At 35.3% G+C, this 23,080-nt stretch overlaps 1 protein-coding gene across 10 annotated transcripts in view; it reads right to left on the reverse strand.

Moving 5' to 3' along the window:
• Positions 1-23,080, reverse strand: part of CNTN4 (contactin 4) — an 874,155-nt gene that overhangs the window by 276,492 nt on the left and 574,583 nt on the right. For all 10 annotated transcript variants that reach the window (XM_023620062.2, XM_023620061.2, XM_070238574.1 and 7 more), the window contains 2 exons: positions 19,611-19,737; positions 12,629-12,804 (listed from right to left, as the gene is read on the reverse strand). In XM_023620062.2, coding sequence (XP_023475830.1) covers positions 12,629-12,804; positions 19,611-19,737 — 303 coding nt within the window. The remainder of the gene's footprint in view (positions 1-12,628; positions 12,805-19,610; positions 19,738-23,080) is intronic.

The following is a 23,080-nucleotide window of genomic DNA, read 5'->3' on the forward strand; positions in this document are numbered from 1 at the left end:
ACCAAGGGCCCTTTAGGTATGCAAATACAGCAATTACCTCTCCACACTTCCTGGAAGAGTTAGCAATGGAGATGTGCTGGCCAATGTTAAATGGTCTGGCAGCTTATTTAATGGTTCTCCTAGGACTTCAATGCCTTAGAGAAAAATATTTCTCTATAGATTTAGAGTATGCTTGACCTATAAAATAGTAATTGCTCTTACAAAATCACAAGCATTCTTGTTAGAGGAAAACAGAACTGAGACTCTGAGAAGTAAGGAAAAATGAATTCTTTGTCAAATTTGAGGAAACAGTGGATTAGATTGTCAAGGCTCCAAATGTGATGTTTTTTAAGATTAGACAGCCCAGAATTTATCAATATTGAATTTTATATTACATGCCCAAAGGCCATATGCTTTGCATATACGGAAGGTAGGATGGAGTTTATAGTTTATGTGATATGTGCATCATATTTCTTTGATCTTATGATGCTATTAATGGATACTTCTTGATTTCAAAACTTACTATAAAGCTACAGTAATCAATACCTTGTGGTACTTGTGTAAGGACAGACATAGATCAGTGGAATAGAATTAAGAGCCCTGGGGCCGGCCCTGTGGCTGAGTGGTTAAGCTCAAGGGCTCCCCTTCACCAGACCCCGGTTCACTGGTTCAGAACCTGGGCATGGACCTACACACCACTCATCATCCTGGGCACAGACCAACCACACCATGCTGTGGCTGCATCCCACATAGAAGAACTAGAATGACTGACAACTAGGATATACAACTATGTACTGGGGCTTTGGGGAGAGGAAAAAAAAAGAGGAAGATTGGCAACAGATGTTAGCTCAGGGCCACCAAAGAAAGCTTCCTCACCAAAAAAAAGTATACTTTAAAAAAAAGAAAAGAATTGAGAGCACTGAAATAAACTCTTACATTTATGGTCAATTGATCTTTCGACAAGCGTGCAAGACCATTCAATGGGAAAATAACCATCTTTTCAACAAATGATGCTGGGACAACTGGATATACATATGCAAGAGAATGAATCTCAGAAAAATTTATATAGAATGAAGTTGAACCCCAACATCAACATACACAAAAATTAACTCAAAATGGAGCATCAACCCAATATAATACACTGTTAATGGATTATACAATGTCACATCAATTTGGAAAAGAATTTGACAGTTGCTCAAAATGTTAATCATAGTCACTATTTGACTTAGCAATTCCACTCCTAGGAATATACCCAAAAGAAATTAAAAAACTTATAAATGAATGTTCATAGCAGCTTTATTCAGAATAGCCAAAAAGTGGAAACAACCCAAATGTCCAACAACTGATGAATGGACAAACAAAATGGTGTTATTTCCATATAACAGCATACTATTTGGCCATAAAAAGAAATGAAGTACTGATGTATGCTACAACATAGATGAACCTCGATAATATTATGCTAATTGAAATAAACAAGTCACAAAAGGCCACCTACTGTAGGATTACACTTATGAAATGTCCAGAATGGGCAAATTCATAGAGACAGAAAGTAGATTGGTAGTTGTCAGGAGCTGAAAGGAATGAGGATTGCCTATTAATGAGTATAGGGTTTCTTTTTCAAGCTAATGAAACTGCTCTGAAATTAGATAGTGGTGACAATTGCAAAACTTTGTGAATATACTAAAAGTTAACTAAATTGTGTATCTTAAATTGTGGAATAATATGGTATATAACATAACAAGCTGTTACCAAAAAAAAGACATGGTGTTGAAAGTAAGAGGCAATAGTTCCTTAATGATTTAAAAGAAGAAAAAAAAGACAAACACTAAAAAATGTACTTCTCAGTTCAAGAAAATAGAGTATTAAAGAGGAAATATTATATTACAGGCTGGTACAGGGCAAGGCATTTCTGTTTCTCTTATATTTTTTCATTGGTTGATTCATATATTCATTCAGCTTCATTTATCATGCAAATATTTATTCAGCACTTATTCATAAATACCTGCCTTATTGGTGATAAAATTTGAAAAAAGTAGAGGAAAGTCATCACTGAGGTTACAAATAAGAAAGTCCATTTGTTGATTTCCTTACCCTCCACCTACCTTTTTAAAATAAATGTGGGCTACTTAAAAGATGATCTATAAGGTATAATTAATCTAAATTTTATGAGGCTGTGATAACAGATTGCTCAAGCACAAGACTGTATTGAATTTTGGAGGATGGGGAAGTAAACGCTATGAAAAAATGAACAAATCTGAAATGCTAATGATATACAAGAATGCAAGTATTTGGCAGCGAATTAATACACTGATCATAATTAGTGTGTATCTTAAATGCATATATCAGGGAGAAATTACTGGCCGGCAGTGCAATCCGTTGAGAGTATAGTGGGTAGTACAGAATTTAATCTCTGGTAAAATATCTAACAGAATAATTTAGTTCTTAGAAAATACACACATGCACACATACACACACCTACCTTTTCATGATGCCCCTGAATTTGAGATTTAACCTCTAAATCCTAAAGCAGACTTTACTCTCTACAGAGATCACATGTGAGAGCAGAGGAGTGGTGCATAAAGCACATGTCAGCTAGGAGGTAAATGGCTCGTTCAGATGAGTTTACTCAGTTAAAGGTGCTGATTGGGAAGACAACAGAATCTGGCCCTCGATAGCCCAGGGGCTTTCTGCAGCTTGAAATGTCATAATAGGAACCATAACAATGCATGAGAGACCACAGTCGAACTGTTACAGCCACAGGTAGGTCAGACACTCTAAATGTGATAATAGCTAGTTTCTACGGTTTTGGAGTAGCAGACAAAGGGGTCAAATTCAGGGAAAATGACCTAGAAGAAAAGAAATCCAGAGAGAGGGCCTCAGGGCCAACCAACTACTCTGAATCACATCAAATCATTGTCCTATGGAGAAAGGACCAATCCTGCCTATTTTAGAGAAGGCCTAGAGAGAGGCAGAAAAGTGCTGGACAAAAGAAGAGGTTACTTTTTGAATTTCTGCAGCTACCTTTTTTCATTATTTCATCAAATCATGCTATATAAGGTTCAAAACCTAGTTATGCTCTCCAGGGGAAAATGCATAGGGTGACAAAAAACTTGCACGGATTATCCCACATTTAATCAAGGCCATTCCTCTCAATACAATGCTCCGTAACACAGTTAAGTTACAAAAGCACCTGATTTCAGTCTCATTCCCTAGGAGGTTTTATTTTTCCTTGATGACAGTGTTCTGGAAAGAAAAGGAAAGAAACTGTGAATATGTTGGTCTATTAGTTTCCTAGGGCAGCTGTAAACAAGTTAGCACAAATTTGGTGGCTTAAAACTACATAAATTTACTCTCTCACATCCTGAAGGCTGGAAGTCTGAAATTAAGGTGTCATCAGGGCTGCGCTCACTGTGAAGGCTCAAGGGGAGAATTCTTCCTTGCCTCTTCCAGCCTCTGAAGACTGTTGGCGATCTTCGGCAGTCCTTGGCTGCATCACTCCAATCCCTGCCTCCATGGTCATATTGCCTGCTCCTCTTTGTTTCTTCTTCTCCTCTGTCTTTTATAAGGACCTTGCCATTGGATTTAAGGTCGCAACTGCACAATTCTGGATGATCTCATCTTGAGATCCTTAATTATACCTGAAAAGACCCTTTTTCTAAATAAGGTCACTTTGACAGGTTCTAGGTGGATATATCTTTGGTAGGTTACTATTCAATCCACTACTATTTACTATTTACTATTACTAAGTTACTATTCTACTCACAACTCACTAGGTGGTCAACTAGATTTTGAATTTTGAATCAATTGAATATTTGTATATGGTCTACAACATCATAACCTCTCAAATAAAAACTCTTGAAAAAGAATGGATAGTGATATGGTTAGAGTGATACTCTGTATGTGACATTTTCTCTCATCCAGAAGTTGCTCCTCTCTTTCAACTAAATGGCAACACTTAACTGATTGTTGACTAAAACTTTACCCAAACTTGAAGCAGAGTGATGGTAAGACTTGATCATCAGTGATTAAAAATTAAACTTGAGGGGCCGGCCCAGTGGTGCAGTGGTTAAATGCACACCTTGCAGCTTCAGCGGCCCAGGGTTCGCTAGTTCAGATCCCAGGTGTAGACCTATACACCGCTTGTCAAGCTGTGCTGTGGCACACATCCTACCTAAAATAGAGGAAGATGGGCACGGATGTTAGCTCAAGGCCAGTCTTCCTCAGCAAAAAGAGGAAGATTGGTGGCAGATGTTAGCTAAGGGCTAATCTTCCTCCAAAAAAAAAAAATTAAACTTGAAAAACAATCAAAATTATTTTAATATTTATGAACTGAATTATTCACAACAATGAAACAAAAAGGCATGATATTTTAGTAACTTGATTTTTTTTAAATTAAAATACAGTGTTAGTTGTTTTTAACTTCAGTGATTTTTTTTTAAAGCCCTGTCTGATCAAGCTTGTTTGGATTCTCATCTGGTCTTGGTTGTGAATTTTCATGTGTACTGTATATTCAGAATGCTCCTGAATTTTAAAAAAATCTCTATACTTCATTGATTTAGTCACAAACTACTCTTTGTCAGTCATATAGACCCCAAGTGGGACTGTGGGATGACTGGAAGGAGATACACCCAACAAACTAACAGCTGCAATTAACTAGTGTCTATACATTAACAGGTTTTGTGGGAGGGACAGAAAAAAATACAAGTGAGAATAATGTATACATGTGAATTTCAATTATTCATTATACCACAACTCACAACGGTCACCATCACTAAGAACCAATAGCATGGCCATAAATCGACTAGTTGTTAAGGTTCACCTTACAGAATTCTCAATAGACATGAATTGTCACCAGAAATGTCCTTCTACTACTATAGTAAATGGCAGAGAGTATCTACAAAAAGGACCATTTCAGAAACTCAGCAAGTTTGGTTTGAATTCTTCTAAGTACTCAAATGAGAAAAATCTATTCTTTTATCGAGGATCAAAGCTTTCAAATGATAAATGTTTTCGGTTTGTCATTCAAATGTTCCTTAGTGGGTTAAGTTTTAATTGATCTAAATATTCACAAATTATTTATCCAAACAGTCATCCGTCAATATTTTATCGCTCAGAAACAAAAGTTTGCCTATTTAAGCAGCCTTCCGAATTAAAAATCAGTCAAGCCAGTCATGGGTTTGGCCATCTATCAAACCCCCAGCTATTGTTCCAATTGACTGCATATTTCATTCTTTGGCTATGAAGGATAAACTAATTACTGAATATTAAAAGCAATGAACACTTGAGATTTACTATGAATAGAAGCAATGATCAAGGCTCAAAAACCAGGTTGTCAAGAGCCCCAGTTAGAATACAGTACAACCTTCAAAATTTAATACATTTTTCTAATCATTATTACCATCATAACCACAATTGTCAGAGGGTGCCCCAAATTAAGGAGAACTCAGACAAGGTTTACTGTAGTAGGCACAAGAAAGATCTTTTTCAATGAAGCTGTCTAACCAGCTGCTGTTCATCAATGTGATTTTTTTATCACAAAAAATGTTGGCTGCCAAATAACTGATAAAGCTAACTGAAACTTACCTCAGAATGGACTGGTTTATTGAGTTACTTTATCCTGATAAATACACTTCTTGAGGGCACAGGAAGGGCAAAACTGAGTGGCTTTTGCACCTAAGACCCTTCACTTACCAATTCCATCCTTTCTCTTTTTTTTCATAATTTCCCTTTTCTATCCCCTTCCCTTTAATGCAAGTTCAGGAGGTAGATAGGCAGGGCATGAGTAGTGTACCAGTTTAGTTTCTTTTCTCACCTCAGGCGAGGTACCAAAAGAGAGAAGCATAGATAGCACTCTGTTGCTTCCTTCAAAAGAACACCAACTTGCCATGGCCAAGACTATGCCAGTTTCCCTACAGCAGGCAGGCAACTTGATTTTGTCAAATAATTTAATTTAACCATGAGCAATTTGGAGGTACTTAGGTATGAATGATAGTCATCTTACAACTTGAGATGATGAATAGCTTAATTCTTCTGTTTTGAAGATCTGAACTGTTACAAGACAGTTGAACTTCCAGGAAGAGGCCCCAAACAATGTTTATGAAGCAATCAGTTTGACAGGCTAAAATCTGCAGTTATTGGATTATTCTCTTGGAAGCTCCTCATAATAATCTATATTTAAAGTGCATCTTTTTCACATGTGGGGGAGGAATGATATGGGACTAAGAGAACTTATAATAATATATCTTTTACTGCTTGGAGATATACTGTTTACCCACAGTCATAATAACCCACAGTTATTTCCATAAAATATCAATATCCAGAATGTTTTACAACCTACTTGCAATAAACTGGAAATTTGCATAGTAACTTTTAGAGCAGAAATATTGTTATTAATTTTTCTCATTATGGAACCTGAAACCAATTATATTAAAATTAGAGTTGCAAATGTATGCATAATTGCAGTATATAACATTATGCTTTTAGATGCTAACAGTAAATCAACAGTATGATGGCATCAAAGAAGCCCATAAGTAAAAAATTAAAAACAAAAAACATAATGATGGATGTGCTACATTAAAGGTTGCAAACATTTTTTAAAAATCCAAGTTTCCGTCTACAAAGGAAACATTTTATCAACCACCCAAATCTATGGTTTGAATATAAATTCCATTTGAAAAGTGTAGTTTTAAGTGTCATGGGGGAACTGTGCGTGTCAAATGCCATGTAATGGACATCTGCTCAGGAGTTAGGTGCTCAGGTTCCTATGCTGGCTCCTCCTCCTTCTACTGTACCCTTGGTGAAAGTTATCTCATTTCACTAGTCCTCAGATTCTTCACCTATAAAATGAAAAAAACACCTATACTTCCTGTGGTTATGCTGAGAACTTATAGGATAATGCTTCCAAAGTACTCATCATAATATCTGACATAGATTGATAAAATTCTAATAAAAATTATAACAATAGCTAACATTTATTAAACTCAATGTATGCTAGACAATGATCTAGAAGTTTTATCAGCATTAATTTATTTGATCCTCACAACAAAGGGAGTACAGTTATTAACCACGTTTTATGGATAAAGAAACTGAGGCAGAGAGAAGTACTTTGTCCAAGGTCACAGGGTTACGGGAAGAGCTGAAGTTCAACCCAAGGAATCTAATCCAGGGCTTGTACTCTTCCCACCCTACCTAAGCTCTTAATAAATGTTAATTATTATTCTTATTTTCAAGACAGGAAAGGGAGGGAAAGAGGGGGAAAGGAAGAGAAGAGAGACGGGAAAGTAGAGAAGGAGTTATTGACTAACGTTCTCATGCTAGGAACTATTCTGGGATTTTGCATATGCTTTATAACTTAATCTTCATAACAACCCTAAGGGGGAAGTATGGTTATCCCCAGTGCTGATTTGAAGTCTGAGTTTTAGAGACATCGTGGGACACACAAAGCGAAGTGGAGCAATGAACACCATTCCAGTCCATCAAAACTTAGGCAATAGAGTATCTCGCCTTCTCAAGTCCACATTCCCAATTTTTTAAAAAAATAGTGACTTAGATATTTTGTGAGTGTATGAGTGTGTATTGCAATTTACTTTAAAAAATATCCATGTCTATATGTCAGAGAAAAAAAATTGTTTTGCAGCATAACTGTGTACAGTGATTCTCAAGCACATTTAGATTGGGATGTTCAGCTGGGGAAGTAGGCAGCTAGAGTGATGGGGCTATAGCAGTCAATATAGACACAGCTTTGGAAAAATCCTCACCACTAAGCTGTGGAAATAATGAACTGAAATTCCCTCTACTCCTGGCCTTATCTTCTGATTGAGTTGCCTACATTAGAATCAAAGGATGTCCAACTTGTTTTTCCCCCTGGGTGGAGGGGGAGGTGCAGCAGATGGAGGTTGAAGAGGCATGCCTACAGTAAAAGGAAAGCTATTCCTAAATGCTTCATTGAAGCTACGCATACTTTCAGGCTTGAGTTTTCGGGATACAAAGACTATCACAAAGTCCTTGAACTCAGGAGTTCAACTCAGGCCCCAAACATGGCCTGATGACTCTAACATCCAATTCTTACAACTTATTCAACAACTACTATTGTGAGCTTACTAAGCGCTAGGCACTGGGTAGACCCTGGCAAATCAATCAACCAAGTTTTCTACCCCAGGTGAAATAGAAGGAGTAAACAATAGAAGGGGTATTGGTAGCCTGCTATTAGAAAGAGGCTATGGGGCTGGCCCCATGGCCAAGTGGTTAAGTTCGCGCACTCCGCTGTAGGCGGCCCAGTGTTTCATCAGTTCGAATCCTGGGGGTGGACATGGCACCACTCATCAAGCCATGCTGAGGCGGCATCCCACATGCCACAGCTAGAAGGACCCACAACTAAGAATATACAACTATGTACCGGGGGGCTTTGGGGAGAAAAAGGAAAAAAATAAAATCTTTAAAAAAAAAAAACGAAACAGGCTAAGTGACAACAAGAGAAGTGATTGCTGATGGCTTAATATTGCAGGGGGAGCGAAAAACAAAATGTGATTCAAATTACATTATAATAATGTATGCTCATGAAAATGTCCATACTTCATCAAGAGTAACTTAAATTATGCTATGCCTGTTTGATCAAGGATTTCCAGCCTATAGGTATCGAATGAAAAAAGTTGGGGAGGGACAGGTTCTCAGAGGCATATCCATTAACTAGAATTTTTGGTTATGTGAATTAATTTATTTTTGAAAATGCTAAATGCAAGAGATTATCAAATTCTGGCTATAAAAGCTCCATGAAAATATTTTAAAAATAATCCGTAATAATGTCTACTTTATAAGATTGTCCTATGGATAAAATTATTTAAAGTATATAAATGAAGCTTAAAGTTGTAACATGTCGTATAAAGATGAAGAGATGTTTTTCTTATAAAGTAAACTGGAGCTAAGATAGAGATGGGCCAGGGTGCACTGAACCAGGAGTAGAGGCTGGTGTTCCTAGGCTGTCACTTATTAACTGTGCAAATTACAATGAGTAATTCAGTTATTCAAATCTTCAATTTCATTTTTAAAAAGATACAGGACAGGAAAACTTTAAGGTCCATTTCAGCTATAAAATCATATGATTAAAAATAACAAAATATTTTCACTTGCATATTATAGTGCAGTAACTATGGTCAAAAGACATTTTTTTTCTCAGTGGTTATGAAAACGCTTGGGGTGAAAGAAATTACACAGCAATATTCAAAAGCACTGTCATGCTTCACCTTACATCACTGAAGAAAGGTATTTCATTTGAATCAATTAAACATGATTTTTGAAAAAAGGCAACATCCTTTGATTTTCTTTTAATTAAAAAAAGATAGGAAAAAAAATCTAGAAACTATAGATTGATGATCTAGAGGCTGGACTCCAGAAAATGACTAAAATAGAAAGGGCATGGGTCTATAAAAATACATCATCCCCCCAAATAATTTTATATATATATTTTCTTTGTTGTGTCACTGAATATGCAATTAATAACAGAATTCCTTTATTCATACATATAAAGCGTTCTAGACTCCGGAGATATAAGGATGGACAAGATAGTCTCAGCTCTCTCAGAACTTAGATTCTATCAATCATAGGAGTTAAATAATGAGAAAAAAATAAATATACAAAATCATTCCAGGTTATATTAAGTTCTAATAAATGAAATAGAGGATGCTATTATGTAGAAGTAGAGGGTTAGAAGAAGGTGGGCAGAGGAGAGGAGAAGAAATGATAGGAATTACTTCCTACATTAGACAGGGTGATATGGAAACTTTCTCTTAGAAGGTCATACCTAATTTGAGAACTAAGGATTATAAGAAGTGAGCATGTGAAGTATGAGGAGAAAAGCATATCAGTCAGAGGGAACGAAAGTATCAAGGTCTATTGTAAAAGATAGTTTGTCATTTTCAAGAAATTAAAATGAGATCATGGTAATGAATTTGAGATTTATTCTAAGTGCAGTAGAAGGCATAAGGCAGCAAAATGCAATGATCTCATTTACATGTTTAAAAGATTATTCGGGCTGTTTTATGATAAATAGTTAAAGACGGTCTAAGAGAAGATGCAGAGACCAGGTAGGAACAGAAGCTGTAGAGACAGCAGCACATCTTGATTTTAACAAGACATTGGCAAAGATTCGCATGACTTTAAGAACAAGTAGGAGGAACTGGGGTTCAATTATAGCACGTTTGAGTAAATTTGTAGCTAACTGAACAAGAGTATGCAAAGAATATTGATTTAAAGTTCAATCTCATCTTAGTGGAAGTTCTCTGCTGGCATGCTGCCCATCCTGGTCAACATGTTTTATCAACTATTTGAATGGACAGATGCTTATCAAATTTTCTGCTGATACTACAGTAGGAGGATAATCAATATGTCAGATAAAAAAAGATTAAAAATAAATTTCAACTGTGATAGACCAAAGGGTCACTACTCAGAAGGTGAATTTAATAGGGGTAAATATAATATTCCGAATTTAGGTTAATAAAATAATATGGTTGGGTAGCTCTGGATTAAAAGACATTCATGAAAAATCAATCCTCAGATTTTACATGACTGTATGTTCAAAACAAAGTCACAATATGAGACCTAGGCTTTAAAAAAATGAGTATCATTGTCAGCTGCATTCATAAGTTCACATCATGGGATACTACTGTTCCCACTGTCCTGTGCAAACGTCAATGTACATGCATGGAATTGGGAACAATTCTATACGGTCACAATTTAATAGATGATTTAACATAATTGAGTGCATTGTGAAGAAGATGGTTGTGGATTAAGTACCTGGAGAAGAAAAGAATTATAGGACAAGGGACATGATCATATTTTCACATATTTGAACCCAACAAGAAACATAAGTAAGCACTGGGAGCGAAAGTGATGGAAATTTAGATATCTAGCTCAATTTTAAGGAAGAGATGTTGGGTTTGTTTTTGTATTTTTGAACAACTAGGGCAGTCTACTGAGGGCCAGGATGCTTTGTGATGAATAGGTGAGCTCTCTATTTTTAAAATTTTTCAAGTTGAGTGATTATCAGCCAAGAATTCTGAGGGGGGCAAGATGTTTATATCATACATGAAGTGGGATAAGCAAGGTGGATTGCAAACACTGGTCCTGAGGTCAACTCAACCACAAAATGGGTGGTAGAGCTTTTCCTTAGGCTAAACTATTCTATTTAAATAACTGTCCTTGAATATGAGATTCTGTCTTTCAGATACTTTTGTACTTGAAATGCCTGGACATTCACAAAAGGACAATCTTAAGAGTTGGTAATATGCTTTTAAATGTCAAAGTTAAAAAAACAAAATGTTGGTAATGCTATGTCAATCTCTATTTTTTGTCTTTGAAAAATTTTTCCTACACTATAAAATGCAAAAAACAAAGTACAAGAGTGGCTGAATACAGAGATTTTCTCTACTCTGAAAGTCGATTTTATGATTATTTTCCAAAATGAATCCAACAAAATTCATTTGTCATTACTAAAAAATAAGTACAAATATTAAACTTGTATTAAACACTTGTATTAAACCAAGAGAAATAAACACTTTGGTTCTGTAGCACTCAATCAGACGTATTATCCTCCTATTATTCTGCACACCTAAGAATATTTGGAAGACTATCTCAGGAGACATTCACAAACAAAATAATCCTATTTCCCATATATACCTAATACTTAGAAAATTCATTTCTCAACTAATAAAAATTCCACCAAATGGCAATAATAGATTAAGCACTGGATTATTAGGTATATTTGATGTTGAATTCCCAGAGAAGATTTTGTTAATAAGACTAGACTACAGTGTTACTGCCAACAGACTTTGTAATTATGAAACATTTGACATTAATGCACCTTTATATGAATTGGGATTTTACACAAGGAAATACATAATCATATGCAAATACATAAACCCTTAAAAATGTAGCTGAACATTAATTCTCAAAGGTGTCTCTACTCAAATGTGTACTCACTGCTCTTGCCTATGAATTTTATTTTTAACTTGTTATTTCTAAATTCCACTTTCTTTGATATGTTCATGAACTTTTATTAGATGGTGGTCTTAAGATACGGCAATTTGTATTTTAATTGTTCTAAACTGGAAATATAAAAGACATAAAAGGTAATACTTTGTTTGTGTTTAGTTTTTCTTATTATTGTAGTTTTTAAAATTTTCCTATTCTATGAAATAAGGAAAAAATGGAGAATTATAGGAATAATAGACCACCAAGATTTTTTTTCAACTTGAGTTTTATGGTTAAGGTACTTCTCATATTCAGTTACTGGCAGTTCAACTGCTTGCTTATACACACTCTCTTTATAAAGTTTGTGTATAATCTGTTGTGTATGTAAACTTACATGTGTGTAAATTTGAGTGTGTGTGAATTGATGTGTGTATAGAGCATCATATAACCAAACTATCACATAATCAAACTATCTCAATCCTTATAAAAGCAGAATACATCTTCCCACTCAGATTTACAATTTATCCTACAAAGAAGACATTTCCCAAATATGAAAAAAGGGTAAATAAGATCATAGAACAAATTAAAATCTGGTTTTTAAAAAGAGAACTGTTTTAAAGCCTTATTGGTACAATAAAACAAAAACTCAAGGTAACATTTGCAGCACGATATAATTGCTACTTACAAGCAAACTGAAGCTTTGCTTCTCTGCTAACAATTGTTCCAAATGAGTTTGTTGCTATGCACTGGTATGTTCCAGCATCTTGGGTTTTATTGGGGTTATTGATCAACAAGCTGCCTTCAACAACACTGTAGCGGAAATCCATACCAATGTCAACATCTGTTCCATTTAACTTCCACCTATAGTGTAAAAATGCCAGTAGATAAAGCCTTGTAATATTAATCAATATTTCTGAATTGTCTAAAATATATAAAAACCATAAACATATAAAATATCTGTTTTTTTTAACCATGGTAAAAAAAATTAGAAATGCTGTACCCAGGATTGGTGACAACTTAATTGCTTATGCAAAGAGCAAGTCCTTTACAATAAACAATGATATTAAAATTTTAGCACCTGTTTTTGTGACTACTTATGATGCATAGACACTTTACTTTCTTTTTTTTGAAATTTCCCATAGTATCTTGTAAAACTTTCTTCAAATAGGGTTCCTCAGTAAAAGTCATTTTTCTAGTTTGTAGTTATCCTTTAAATGGGTCTGTACAGATGACAGAATACACCACTTTCAGGTAGATTGCTGAGTATTCGATGAAATTGCAGCAGAGGTGCTTTGATTTGGTTCTTAATATGACTGAAATGGGTGACTGCAAAGCAGAGAAACTGTATTGATCTAGAGCTGTCTTCAGGACCAAACTAGCCTGAACCATGGATCACTTTGAAGATCTCCTTAGCCATTGGCACTCAAACATCAATCAACACTCCCAGTAAACCGCAGATCATGACATCAGGTAACAGAGGCAAAGAGTTTTGTTGTTCTTCTGTTTGTTTACTTGGATCATCTGTGTGTCTGACTATAGTGTTTGGCCCAATAAATTAGTTTTAGTGGGACTCACACATTTAAACAGTGAAGCTTTAGTAACAAGATATACTTTTTTTTTTTTTTTACAGCCAATAACATTCCAAAGGGAGCTTATCTTAACCAAATTGCCTTTCAAGAAGTCTTTGAATACCTATGAACTTCTGAACTAATACAATTCAATGACTATCTTATTTTCTTCTCCCCCTCCCTTCCAAATCCCATACAGAACATCAGGTAATGAAAACAGCATAGTTGGAGCTTCTGAAATATCAACAGTCTCCTAGTAGCATTCACATTGGGAGACCAAAAAATAAGAAAACACTGAAGCACAAAAGAAACTGATCAGAAGCAATAACAGGAGTAAAGAATGAGACACTCCTTTTATTTCCTTCAAACAGTAACAGACAAAAAACCAAAAATATTACTATTGAAATGTGTGTGTGAATACACACTCATTGTGCATGCTGTTATAACATTCTGGAGTAGTATGACTGGTGTGCGTAATGTAAAAGAATTTAAATGAATAAATACAGGCCAGTTAGTTTCAAGATTTTGGATATTTGGTATCAACAAAAGTAGATGTTTAAAGAATGATCCCTTTCTTCCTGCCAAGATCTCTCTCAAACTTCAAGGTAAACCTTAGAGGACACCTCTTCCAATTGAAGTCTTCTTCAACATTCCTAATCAAAATCAATCAAAGCTTCCCACAATCTCTTACAGAATTGTCTCTGCTCCTTTATGTAGGAATTCTGCCTTCAGTGTAGGTAATTTGCCTACATCACTTTGTATTCTCCCTTTAGCAGCCTTGAACTTGACACTCTCATTGTGCTCAATGAATGCTTGTGGAATTTGACTAAATATTTTACTTCTTTGCTGGATATTTTAGCTTTGAGTATACACAGTTTGTGAAGCATTCTAGCCCACCACACACAGCAATGTATGTTCACATCTATGTCTTTGAAAAGTAAAAATTTAAAAACATGAGGGGTAGGAAAAGTGGGCTAGAATCATGAATGGGACATAGCTCTCGATGTTTATAAGAAGGTGGGTATTAGAAACTGACACTGTTTTTAGGCTCGACAGTAACAAGAAAGTAACAAGCAATAAAAAGAGAACAGCTGGGTTGTATTCTAGCAGGTCTTATATGCACATAAATCTCTAGAGCTGACTGCCTGCTCTAGACATTTTTTTGAGTCAGCTATCATGTCTTGGCCATAACTCTCACTTCAAATGATAGTGGAGCAATTTAATATGACAAATCTAAGAACTCCAAGAGGAAATTGCAATATAATGTGAGCTGCAAGCAGAGTGTGGAATTTAGGAATGGGACCATGTGAGTCTTTTTAGAAAAGTGATTGTGGGGATAATGAGAAAACCTCTGTAGGTTTGTCTACACTAGTCATCTCTACCTAAAACACTTTGTAGAAACTCCGTTAATCTACTTTATCACCTGCTTTTACATAAAAATAGCAAAGGAAAAGGGATTATTTAGAAAATAAAGTGCTTGCTGTGAAATGCAGTTAAGTCTGTATCACAAAGCACTATACAAAGTTTTATTGCAATGCAGTCACTGTTCATTCCAACTGAATGTGGGTTGCACTGAATTCCTTATCTTATTCCATACTGGAACACTCCTGAAAAATTTATAATTTATTTTCAATGTTTGAGAGATGTCTGAAGTACTGGTAATAAAGAGACAATGCCCATTTGGAACAAAGAGAGATTTTCCCAAGAGCCAGGGCAAATTGGTGAGTCTCATTAGCTGATTTCTGAATCACTTGGCGACTCATGACCCAACTCTCTCCAGAGAGTGGGGTTGTGCACAACCACACTGACACTGTGACACTCTGGAGGGTACGATTTTTCAGACCTTGCTGGGAAGCTATCTATGGGATTTGTTGTAGTAAAACCCTCTTTCTTTGTTCACTGTTTCAACTTGGCACATAAGAAGGGGCAGGACCTTTCTGACTTGGAATTTGCTGTCTGCAAACTTAGTTGAACACAAACCTCAGAGCAAAAGTACTGCAACCAAGTACTTGAACGTTCCTTCTGTCTAGAAAGGGAAGCTGTGTGCAATAAGTAATGTCATGTGTCCTTAGGGAACTTTAATTCAAGGGAAGTTGACACAAGACAAAACTTCTTACATTTTTCTGGGTCTGGGTCAATCCTTTCAAAGTTGAGAGGCAGGAAACAATGAAAAGAGAAGGCTCGGTTGAGGGAATAAACACAAGGAAGAGAGGGCAGTTGGGGTGTCTGAGGGAAAAACCTGATACTGAAAATCTCACCTTGAATTTCTCCTACTTTTTCTTCCCCCTTAAAGTCAGCCTGAAGACTGAAAAAGTTCAGCCAGAAAGATGTTTGAAAATACCTGATCTCTCCATTCTTCCTCTTGCTCTTTCCCTCAACAAGAGGGAGTTTGTAGCTCTCCGGGTACCAATCAGCTATTACAGAGAAACTGCCAAGTGTGTAAAGGAAAGCAAAGTACACTGCAACCAACTGCTAGTTCATTTGATTAAAAGTTTTCTTCTCAGCTTTTGCTGGTAATCTTTAAAAACATAATAGGCTTCTGTTTCACGGCTTATTTTAAATAACAAAGCAAGCCCCTATATCTAGAAGCACAGTGTTACAAGAGCAATGTTGGTTAAAAGTCACAGTTTGGGAAAAAGCAAAACAGCAACTTGCCAAAATCTGCTACAAAATTTTTCATTTAAGGCTAACATCTGAACTTACACTTGACTATGTACTAAAAACTGGGGCCATTTAACTCATCATTTATGTATGTAGGAACCTTTGCCTCTTGCATTTATTTTTTTCTACATAAAGCATTTTAAAATGTTTGATTTAACACTGAATTCAACATATTATAGGGAAAATAACTACACGTTCCTGGTTGCCCAGGACAGTGCTGGGTTTGCACTTGCTGTCCTAGAATAATTATTTACAGTCACCTTTCACTCTCAAAAGTGTCCTGGTTTGGATGATAAATTACATGTTCACCCTAATTATATGGTCCATTAGAGAGTTGTTTTTTGGGTTTTTTCTTTCCGGAATGTGCTTGCTTCTCCTAACCATATGGCAAAAGATCATTCACTCTCCAGATGCAGTTAAATGTCTGCTTTTCTGTGAAACTTTCACTACGTTCCCTCCATCCTGAAGTAGACTTTCTTTCTTCCAGGAAGCCCTAGAACTTGGACATCCTTTACTCACACTACAGCATAGCATTAGAACTATTCCACATCTAGACAGCTCCCAACATGTCACTGTAGCCACTGCTGCTTCTAGGCCATGCGCAAAAATGTACACTACTTGCACATGTTGTTCATTGATCTTTGAATAGCTCAAAGATGACTGGTACACTGCAGCTGCTTCCTACAGTGCTTTAAACACCTTTCTTAGAAGACAGATTTTTCAGAATCCTAATGTATACCCAGTTCAAGGCAGAGCTGCTGTGGTGGAATCTTGGGTGGAAACTCTGCAGTTCCTCACCTCAGGTGATTCCAGAGCCAACTCCATGGACCCTGGAATTCAGTTTGAAAAACACTGGGGTGGTTCGATGAATGAATGAATGAAAGGGCACACAAATTAAATTCTAAAATAATTTCCACTATGCTAATAGTATCATCCCTTAAGTAGTAGGGATGCCCTTTCCCCTCTGCCAATTTGAAAACTACCTATCTCAGTTCAGATGCCTCTTCTTCTGTGAATCCTTCTTAATGACTCTAATCTCTCTCTCCCCTAAACTGTGGCACGTTATATATTATTTTGGTTTTTACATACTGTTATATATTGGTTATTAGTTTAAAGTTTTTATCATTAAATTTGAATAGAGGTTAAACAATATTTATAAGATATATGTCAGTTATAAAGAATCATGACTAAAGATGTGACTAAGAAAAGGAATGTTATTATTTTTGAAGTCTCTTATTTCTATCCTGATTCCAATCACTCTCCTCGCAATGGTTAATTATAATCTTTAATTTTGACTTTTCCATGCCCTTGATTTTCTTTATGATTTTATCATGTATGTTTGTATCCTTAAACAACTGCTCTACCTCACTTGTTTTTGAACTTTATAAATATGGAATTATACTCTATATATTCTTCCACAACTTGCTTTGTTTACTCAAAATTATGTTCTTGTGATCCATTATGTTGATGCAGTTGTAATTCACTCATTTTCACTACTGCATGGGGTTACCTTGTATGAACGTACCAGGTTATATTTATTTATATTATGTTAAATTTAGCCTTCTAAATTTCTGTTAATCTGGTAGGTTTGAAAGAGTATCATTTACTTTTAGTTTGTATATTTCTGCTCACTAATGGTATTGACAAACTTTTTATATGTTTATTAGATATTTGATATTCCTTTTCTTAGAAGTATCTACTCAAGTCTTTTGCTAATGTTTCTATTGAGTTACTTGTTTTTTACTTTTAATTTGTGGGAATTCTTTAAATACTTGGATATTAATCCTTTGCTAATGGCCTATATTAAAAATATCTTCTCCCAGTTGGAAGCTTCTAATTTTATTCATCTCAGTATATTCTGTTGAACAGACGTTTTTAACATTAATGAAGTTAAATATTTTCTTTCATGATTTGTGCTTTTTCTGTCATATTTGAGAAATCTTTTCTTCCCTCCAAAGTCATAAATATGCATGCCTATCATCTTTTAAAAGTTCTGTAAATGTCCCATGTAGGTCTTCTATTCACCTGGAACTCGTCTTTGTATTCATGCTGTGAGGTAGGGGTCTAATTTTATTTCATTTTGTTAACCATATGGATAATCCATTGTGCAGTACATCTCTTTTTCAGTTTATTTCTACTATTATCATGAGTTTTAATTTTTCTTTTTTTACCTTCATAAAACAGTATTCTTACTGTTTAAAATTGATCTCACGTGGAAATATTAACCTTGACCACTTGCTTTACTTATCATTTGTTCTTGTATCTCAGATATTCTACCTGGAATTATTTTTATTCTACTTAAAGCGTATCTATTAGAATTTCCTTTAGTGAGGGTTTGCCGGGGTCAAGCTTCAGTTTCTGTCTGCCTGAAAACATATTTATTTTTTTCTCCTTTTTAGAAAGTATTTCTGCTATACAGAAATTTGACAGTTAATATCTCTCAGCATATTGAAGATGCTGTCTTCTATCTTACTTTTTTGTTGCTATTGGGAAGTCAGCTTCTGGTTTAATTGTCATCTCTTTGAAGTTTATCTGTATTACAACTTTGGCTATTTTTATGATGATGTCTTCAACATGGTGTTCTGTTTCACCATGATAATTCTAAATGAGGCTTTATTTTTACCTGTACTACTGGAAATTCATTGGGCTTCCTAAATCTATAAGTTGGTATTTTTAATTAGCTTTGGAAAATCCTTAGCCTTCTCTTTAAGTATTGTCTCTGCTTAATTCTTTCTTGCCTTTCCTTATGGAACTCTGATTAGACACATGTAAACATTTTCTCTTAATATTTTTTCTCTTTCTCTCTCCCTTTCTCTCTTTCTCTCTAATATTTTGCTTCTCTTTATCCCTTTCTGCTGCCTCTGGATGATTTCTTCAGATATATCTTATAGTTCACTAACTCTCCTTTCAGCTGTGTCTCATCTATTGTTAAAATCACTTAGCACCAAGGTTTGAAATAGGCAATTACTTCTGCCTTGCAGTGCCTTGTGAAGGCAAGCCTGTTTCTCATTACATATGCTCTAAGGATGTAGCCCTTGGGTCCCAGGTCTATTTTGGGAAGCTGCAAAATCCAGAGCTCCAGTTCACATAGTTCATCAAAGTGAAAACTGCTTTTAGTGTTCAATTTTCTTCTCTGGGTTCAAAACACACCTACTTTTTGACTTCTGAGTATTTCTTGCTTTCCTGCCTATTTACTGAGGCATTTTAAAAACGTGTTTTTAAAACACGTTGTTAAGAAATATTAAGGCTTTCAGTGAGAGTGTCAATCAGGATATTGGGTACTTGACTTTTCATGAGCACAATTGTCTCTTTAGTGTCTCAGGATATCCTATGATGACTGTCTAAAAGCTCTTTACATAAGCAGTGCTCCATAAGTATTGGTTGATTTTAATAATAGAAACTATATACATGGAAACACATGCTTTTAAACCAACAAACCTGATATGAGGTTTTGGATTCCCTTTAACTTCACAATTAAGCTTCACTTTTTTCTCCTCAGAATCCAAAGGGAACATGACATGACTTGGTTCTTGAATAAAAATTGGACCATGCAGTGTATAGTCATCTGAAAGGAAAGAGAAAATGTCCAAAATGAAGAATATCTTCTGAATAGGAACAACAACAACAGGAAACAACAAAATTAAAATAAAAGAGATTAACAAAAAAATAGTAATATACAACAGACTTAGTTCAACCTCTGAATGAAATTTCCCATTGAAGACTAATATGTGGATTATCATGAAGTGGAGATATGGATTTTCCTATTTCATTCATACCGATAATTTATTTTCATTGACAACTTCCAGACACAGAAATGTTTGGCATTCCCTTTTCTCTCCTCCACTTCTTATTATTCCATCTGTCTTTAGCCCACCCTTTTACTTTGTTCACATTTTGTGACTCCTACATCCCTTTTGTGCTGCTGTCATCCTGGAAGACTGTCTAATGTCACAAAGTTAAAATTTCTCTGCTCTGTAATGGGATAATATGATTGGAAGCAAGCAGTGATGGTTTCGCAAATACATTAATAATAAGAAACATGTCTGTACTGCTAAAATATGCATAATACTTTCTTAAATTGGCTATGTAGGTAAATAACCACCTCGAGTCATGAAGGACCAGTTTCTTTGTTTTTTCCAACCTGTTATGGACCCATACATCGTCTAGCTTATGAAGTATCACACAGCTGGAATCATATGTAACTCAGCACACAAATTGAGTAAAACCCAAACTGGTCTATAGCAAGTTCAATGGGTTGAGTCCACTGATCATGAGCTTGGATGGGCAGCAATATCAAATAGCTATGAGTTTCTAAATGCTTTCTCTCAATAAGAGAAACTAGGGTGCATGAAACTTATTTTGTCATGGAATAGCAACAGAATTCAAAGACTGGAATAATCTACAAACGACACTTTAAGTAGCAGTGTAGAGTACATATGTTTCTAGAATACATACATAATAAATAATGATCATAATGCACCTTACCACCTATACCCATGAAAGTGATTTTCATTTTTCAAAATCTGGTTCAAGTTCTTTTTTTTTCCTAGAAGGCTTTTCTAGACACTTCCTCCTTTAACCACATGATTCTTAAATTACATCTCCCTGAAAAAGACACCTTTTTCTATCAAGTATCTTTGTACCTTTCTTTCCCTTTCTTTGGACTATAAGCTCCTTGAGAGCATGACTGTATCTTACTCATTTTTGTATGTTCTGTGGTAACAAGTACAGTGGCTTATACAGAGAAGATGGTCAACAAGGATTTGTTCTATTTGACAGTAATTTTTTTCACATTTTAATGTATTCAAGAAGCTGATTTGGGCATTGCCTAATGACTTTTGAGATAGAAGGGCCAGTGGCTATCATGTAAATAATACATGATAATGAATACCACTCTGTAGTTGACAATCCATTTTCCTCTTAAATGTGATTATTTTGAAGGGTGTGAATTGCATCTGCTATCCTGGAAAACCTTCATAACCAGCCTTTTGTTGATAGGTGATAGGATGAGACTGAATTCATTCAGGTGAATCAGGACGGAGGAAAAAGAAGAAAGCTGATTTGGGGATCTAGGTGAAGAATGGTAATGTAATTTCTTTTAAGGCTTTTAATCCAGGCTTTAAAAAAAAAATCCACAAGTTTGAGGTTGGAATATAAAATAAATTAAGGACACAAGATAACCAAACAGAATTCTGATTTATTCTAGAGGAGTGGGGACAGCCAATAACCTTGTTGTGAGAATAAGCAGGATGTAGATTCAAAAAGACCATGAACTGAGATTTAATGCCTTGGGTCAAGTACTAACTACATGATCTATAGAGAATCACCTCCTCTCTATGCTTCAATTTTCTCATCTCTAAAATAATAGGATTTGACTAGGTCAGGGATTCTACATCAGTTAAAATGGGAAAGAAGCCATGACTATTCTCCCATAAACAGATATGTACATGCATTTGAAATCTGCATTCAAAACCATCACGAATTATATTACCACCACCATCCTTTCTTCTTACTCCATGTATAAAATTTCATGTTAATGAGAGACTTAAACAAAGAAAACAAGACATATCAAAGAATACAAAATAAATGCATGAAATAAAAGTATGTAAACATACTTTTTTTTTAACACTCATGGTTTGAAGGCAGATATTTCAAAATCCAGATATTTACATTTCAGATTTTCAACAACTACACAGATATTTTCAAAACAAATTTAGATGCCGGTCAAGGGTTAACTCAACTCAACTCTAAGGATTGTGTGAATTTTGGCATCTTTAGTTAAGTAGCAAATATTACTCATCAAGATCACTAACACAGCAGCAAGTTTGGTAGATTTTACTCTAAGAGAGAAATATTTCTATTGTTGTCCCAATTCCAGAATTATGTGTGTATATATATATAATATCAATCATCTCAATTCATTGATGTTCCCTGATTTGAATTTCATACAGAAATACACAGTCTATTACCAGTAATTCCAAATAAGAATAAAACATAATAATGATTACCCAGGATGCAGCTGAGAGGCTGCAGATTAACATCTGTACTATTTCTCAATGTATCCATGTCATATTTAAATAACAAAAAGGATATTTTTTCCTGTGTATTTTGTAACAAGAATTGATAATAATGATGCTTTGCATTTGCTATAAATAAGACATTTCAAAAGTTTTTATTTTCCCTTGGTTAACCAAGCTCACTGCCTGGAAATTAATATTAGCATAAAGGGAACGGTATTTCATCTCACGAAACCCAGTCTTTCAACGACGAGCTATTTGGTTTCACAAAGATAGAGGGAGAGATTTTAGAAAGTTAAGCTATTCAAGTGTAGAAAATAGGTATCCTAACTTTAAAACCTTTAGACCAGGGTTACCAGCATTTTTGAGAAAAAAAGAGTTACAGAGTTGCTTTATTGCCGCCAAATCTTGAGGTGCCTGGGTAAAACAGAGTCTTGAGAGGGACATTCTTAGAAGAAACACAGAGAGGGGTATCACTAAGTTTATTCTACCTTTGCATAGTAGCCACAAAGTGACTTTCAAGTGTCTTGAAGGCACACACAAAAGATATCGCATTTGCCATTTTCAAAGCCTAGAAAATAATGTTCACCCTTTCCTTTATCACAGTAACTTGTTCTATGTAACCATAGGTGTGGCCACGATTTTCAGCCAAGAGAAGTAAAGGGGAGCATCTCAAAAAACGACAGAGGACAAAACTGAATAAGCCAATATGTCTCAAAGTTAGACTGTGGACCACCAGCATTGTAATCATGTCATGCTTGTTTTTTTAAACCCTAGTCCAGACTGACTGCAAAAGAAAAATCTGGGGTCCATGAATTTGCCTTTTAACCTAGTTCTCTGGGTAATTCTTTTGCACACTAAAATTTGAAAACTACTAACACAGACCCTTCT

The sequence above is a fragment of the Equus caballus genome, chromosome 16 (assembly GCF_041296265.1).
Source record: "Equus caballus isolate H_3958 breed thoroughbred chromosome 16, TB-T2T, whole genome shotgun sequence".
Taxonomy (NCBI): domain Eukaryota; kingdom Metazoa; phylum Chordata; class Mammalia; order Perissodactyla; family Equidae; genus Equus; species Equus caballus.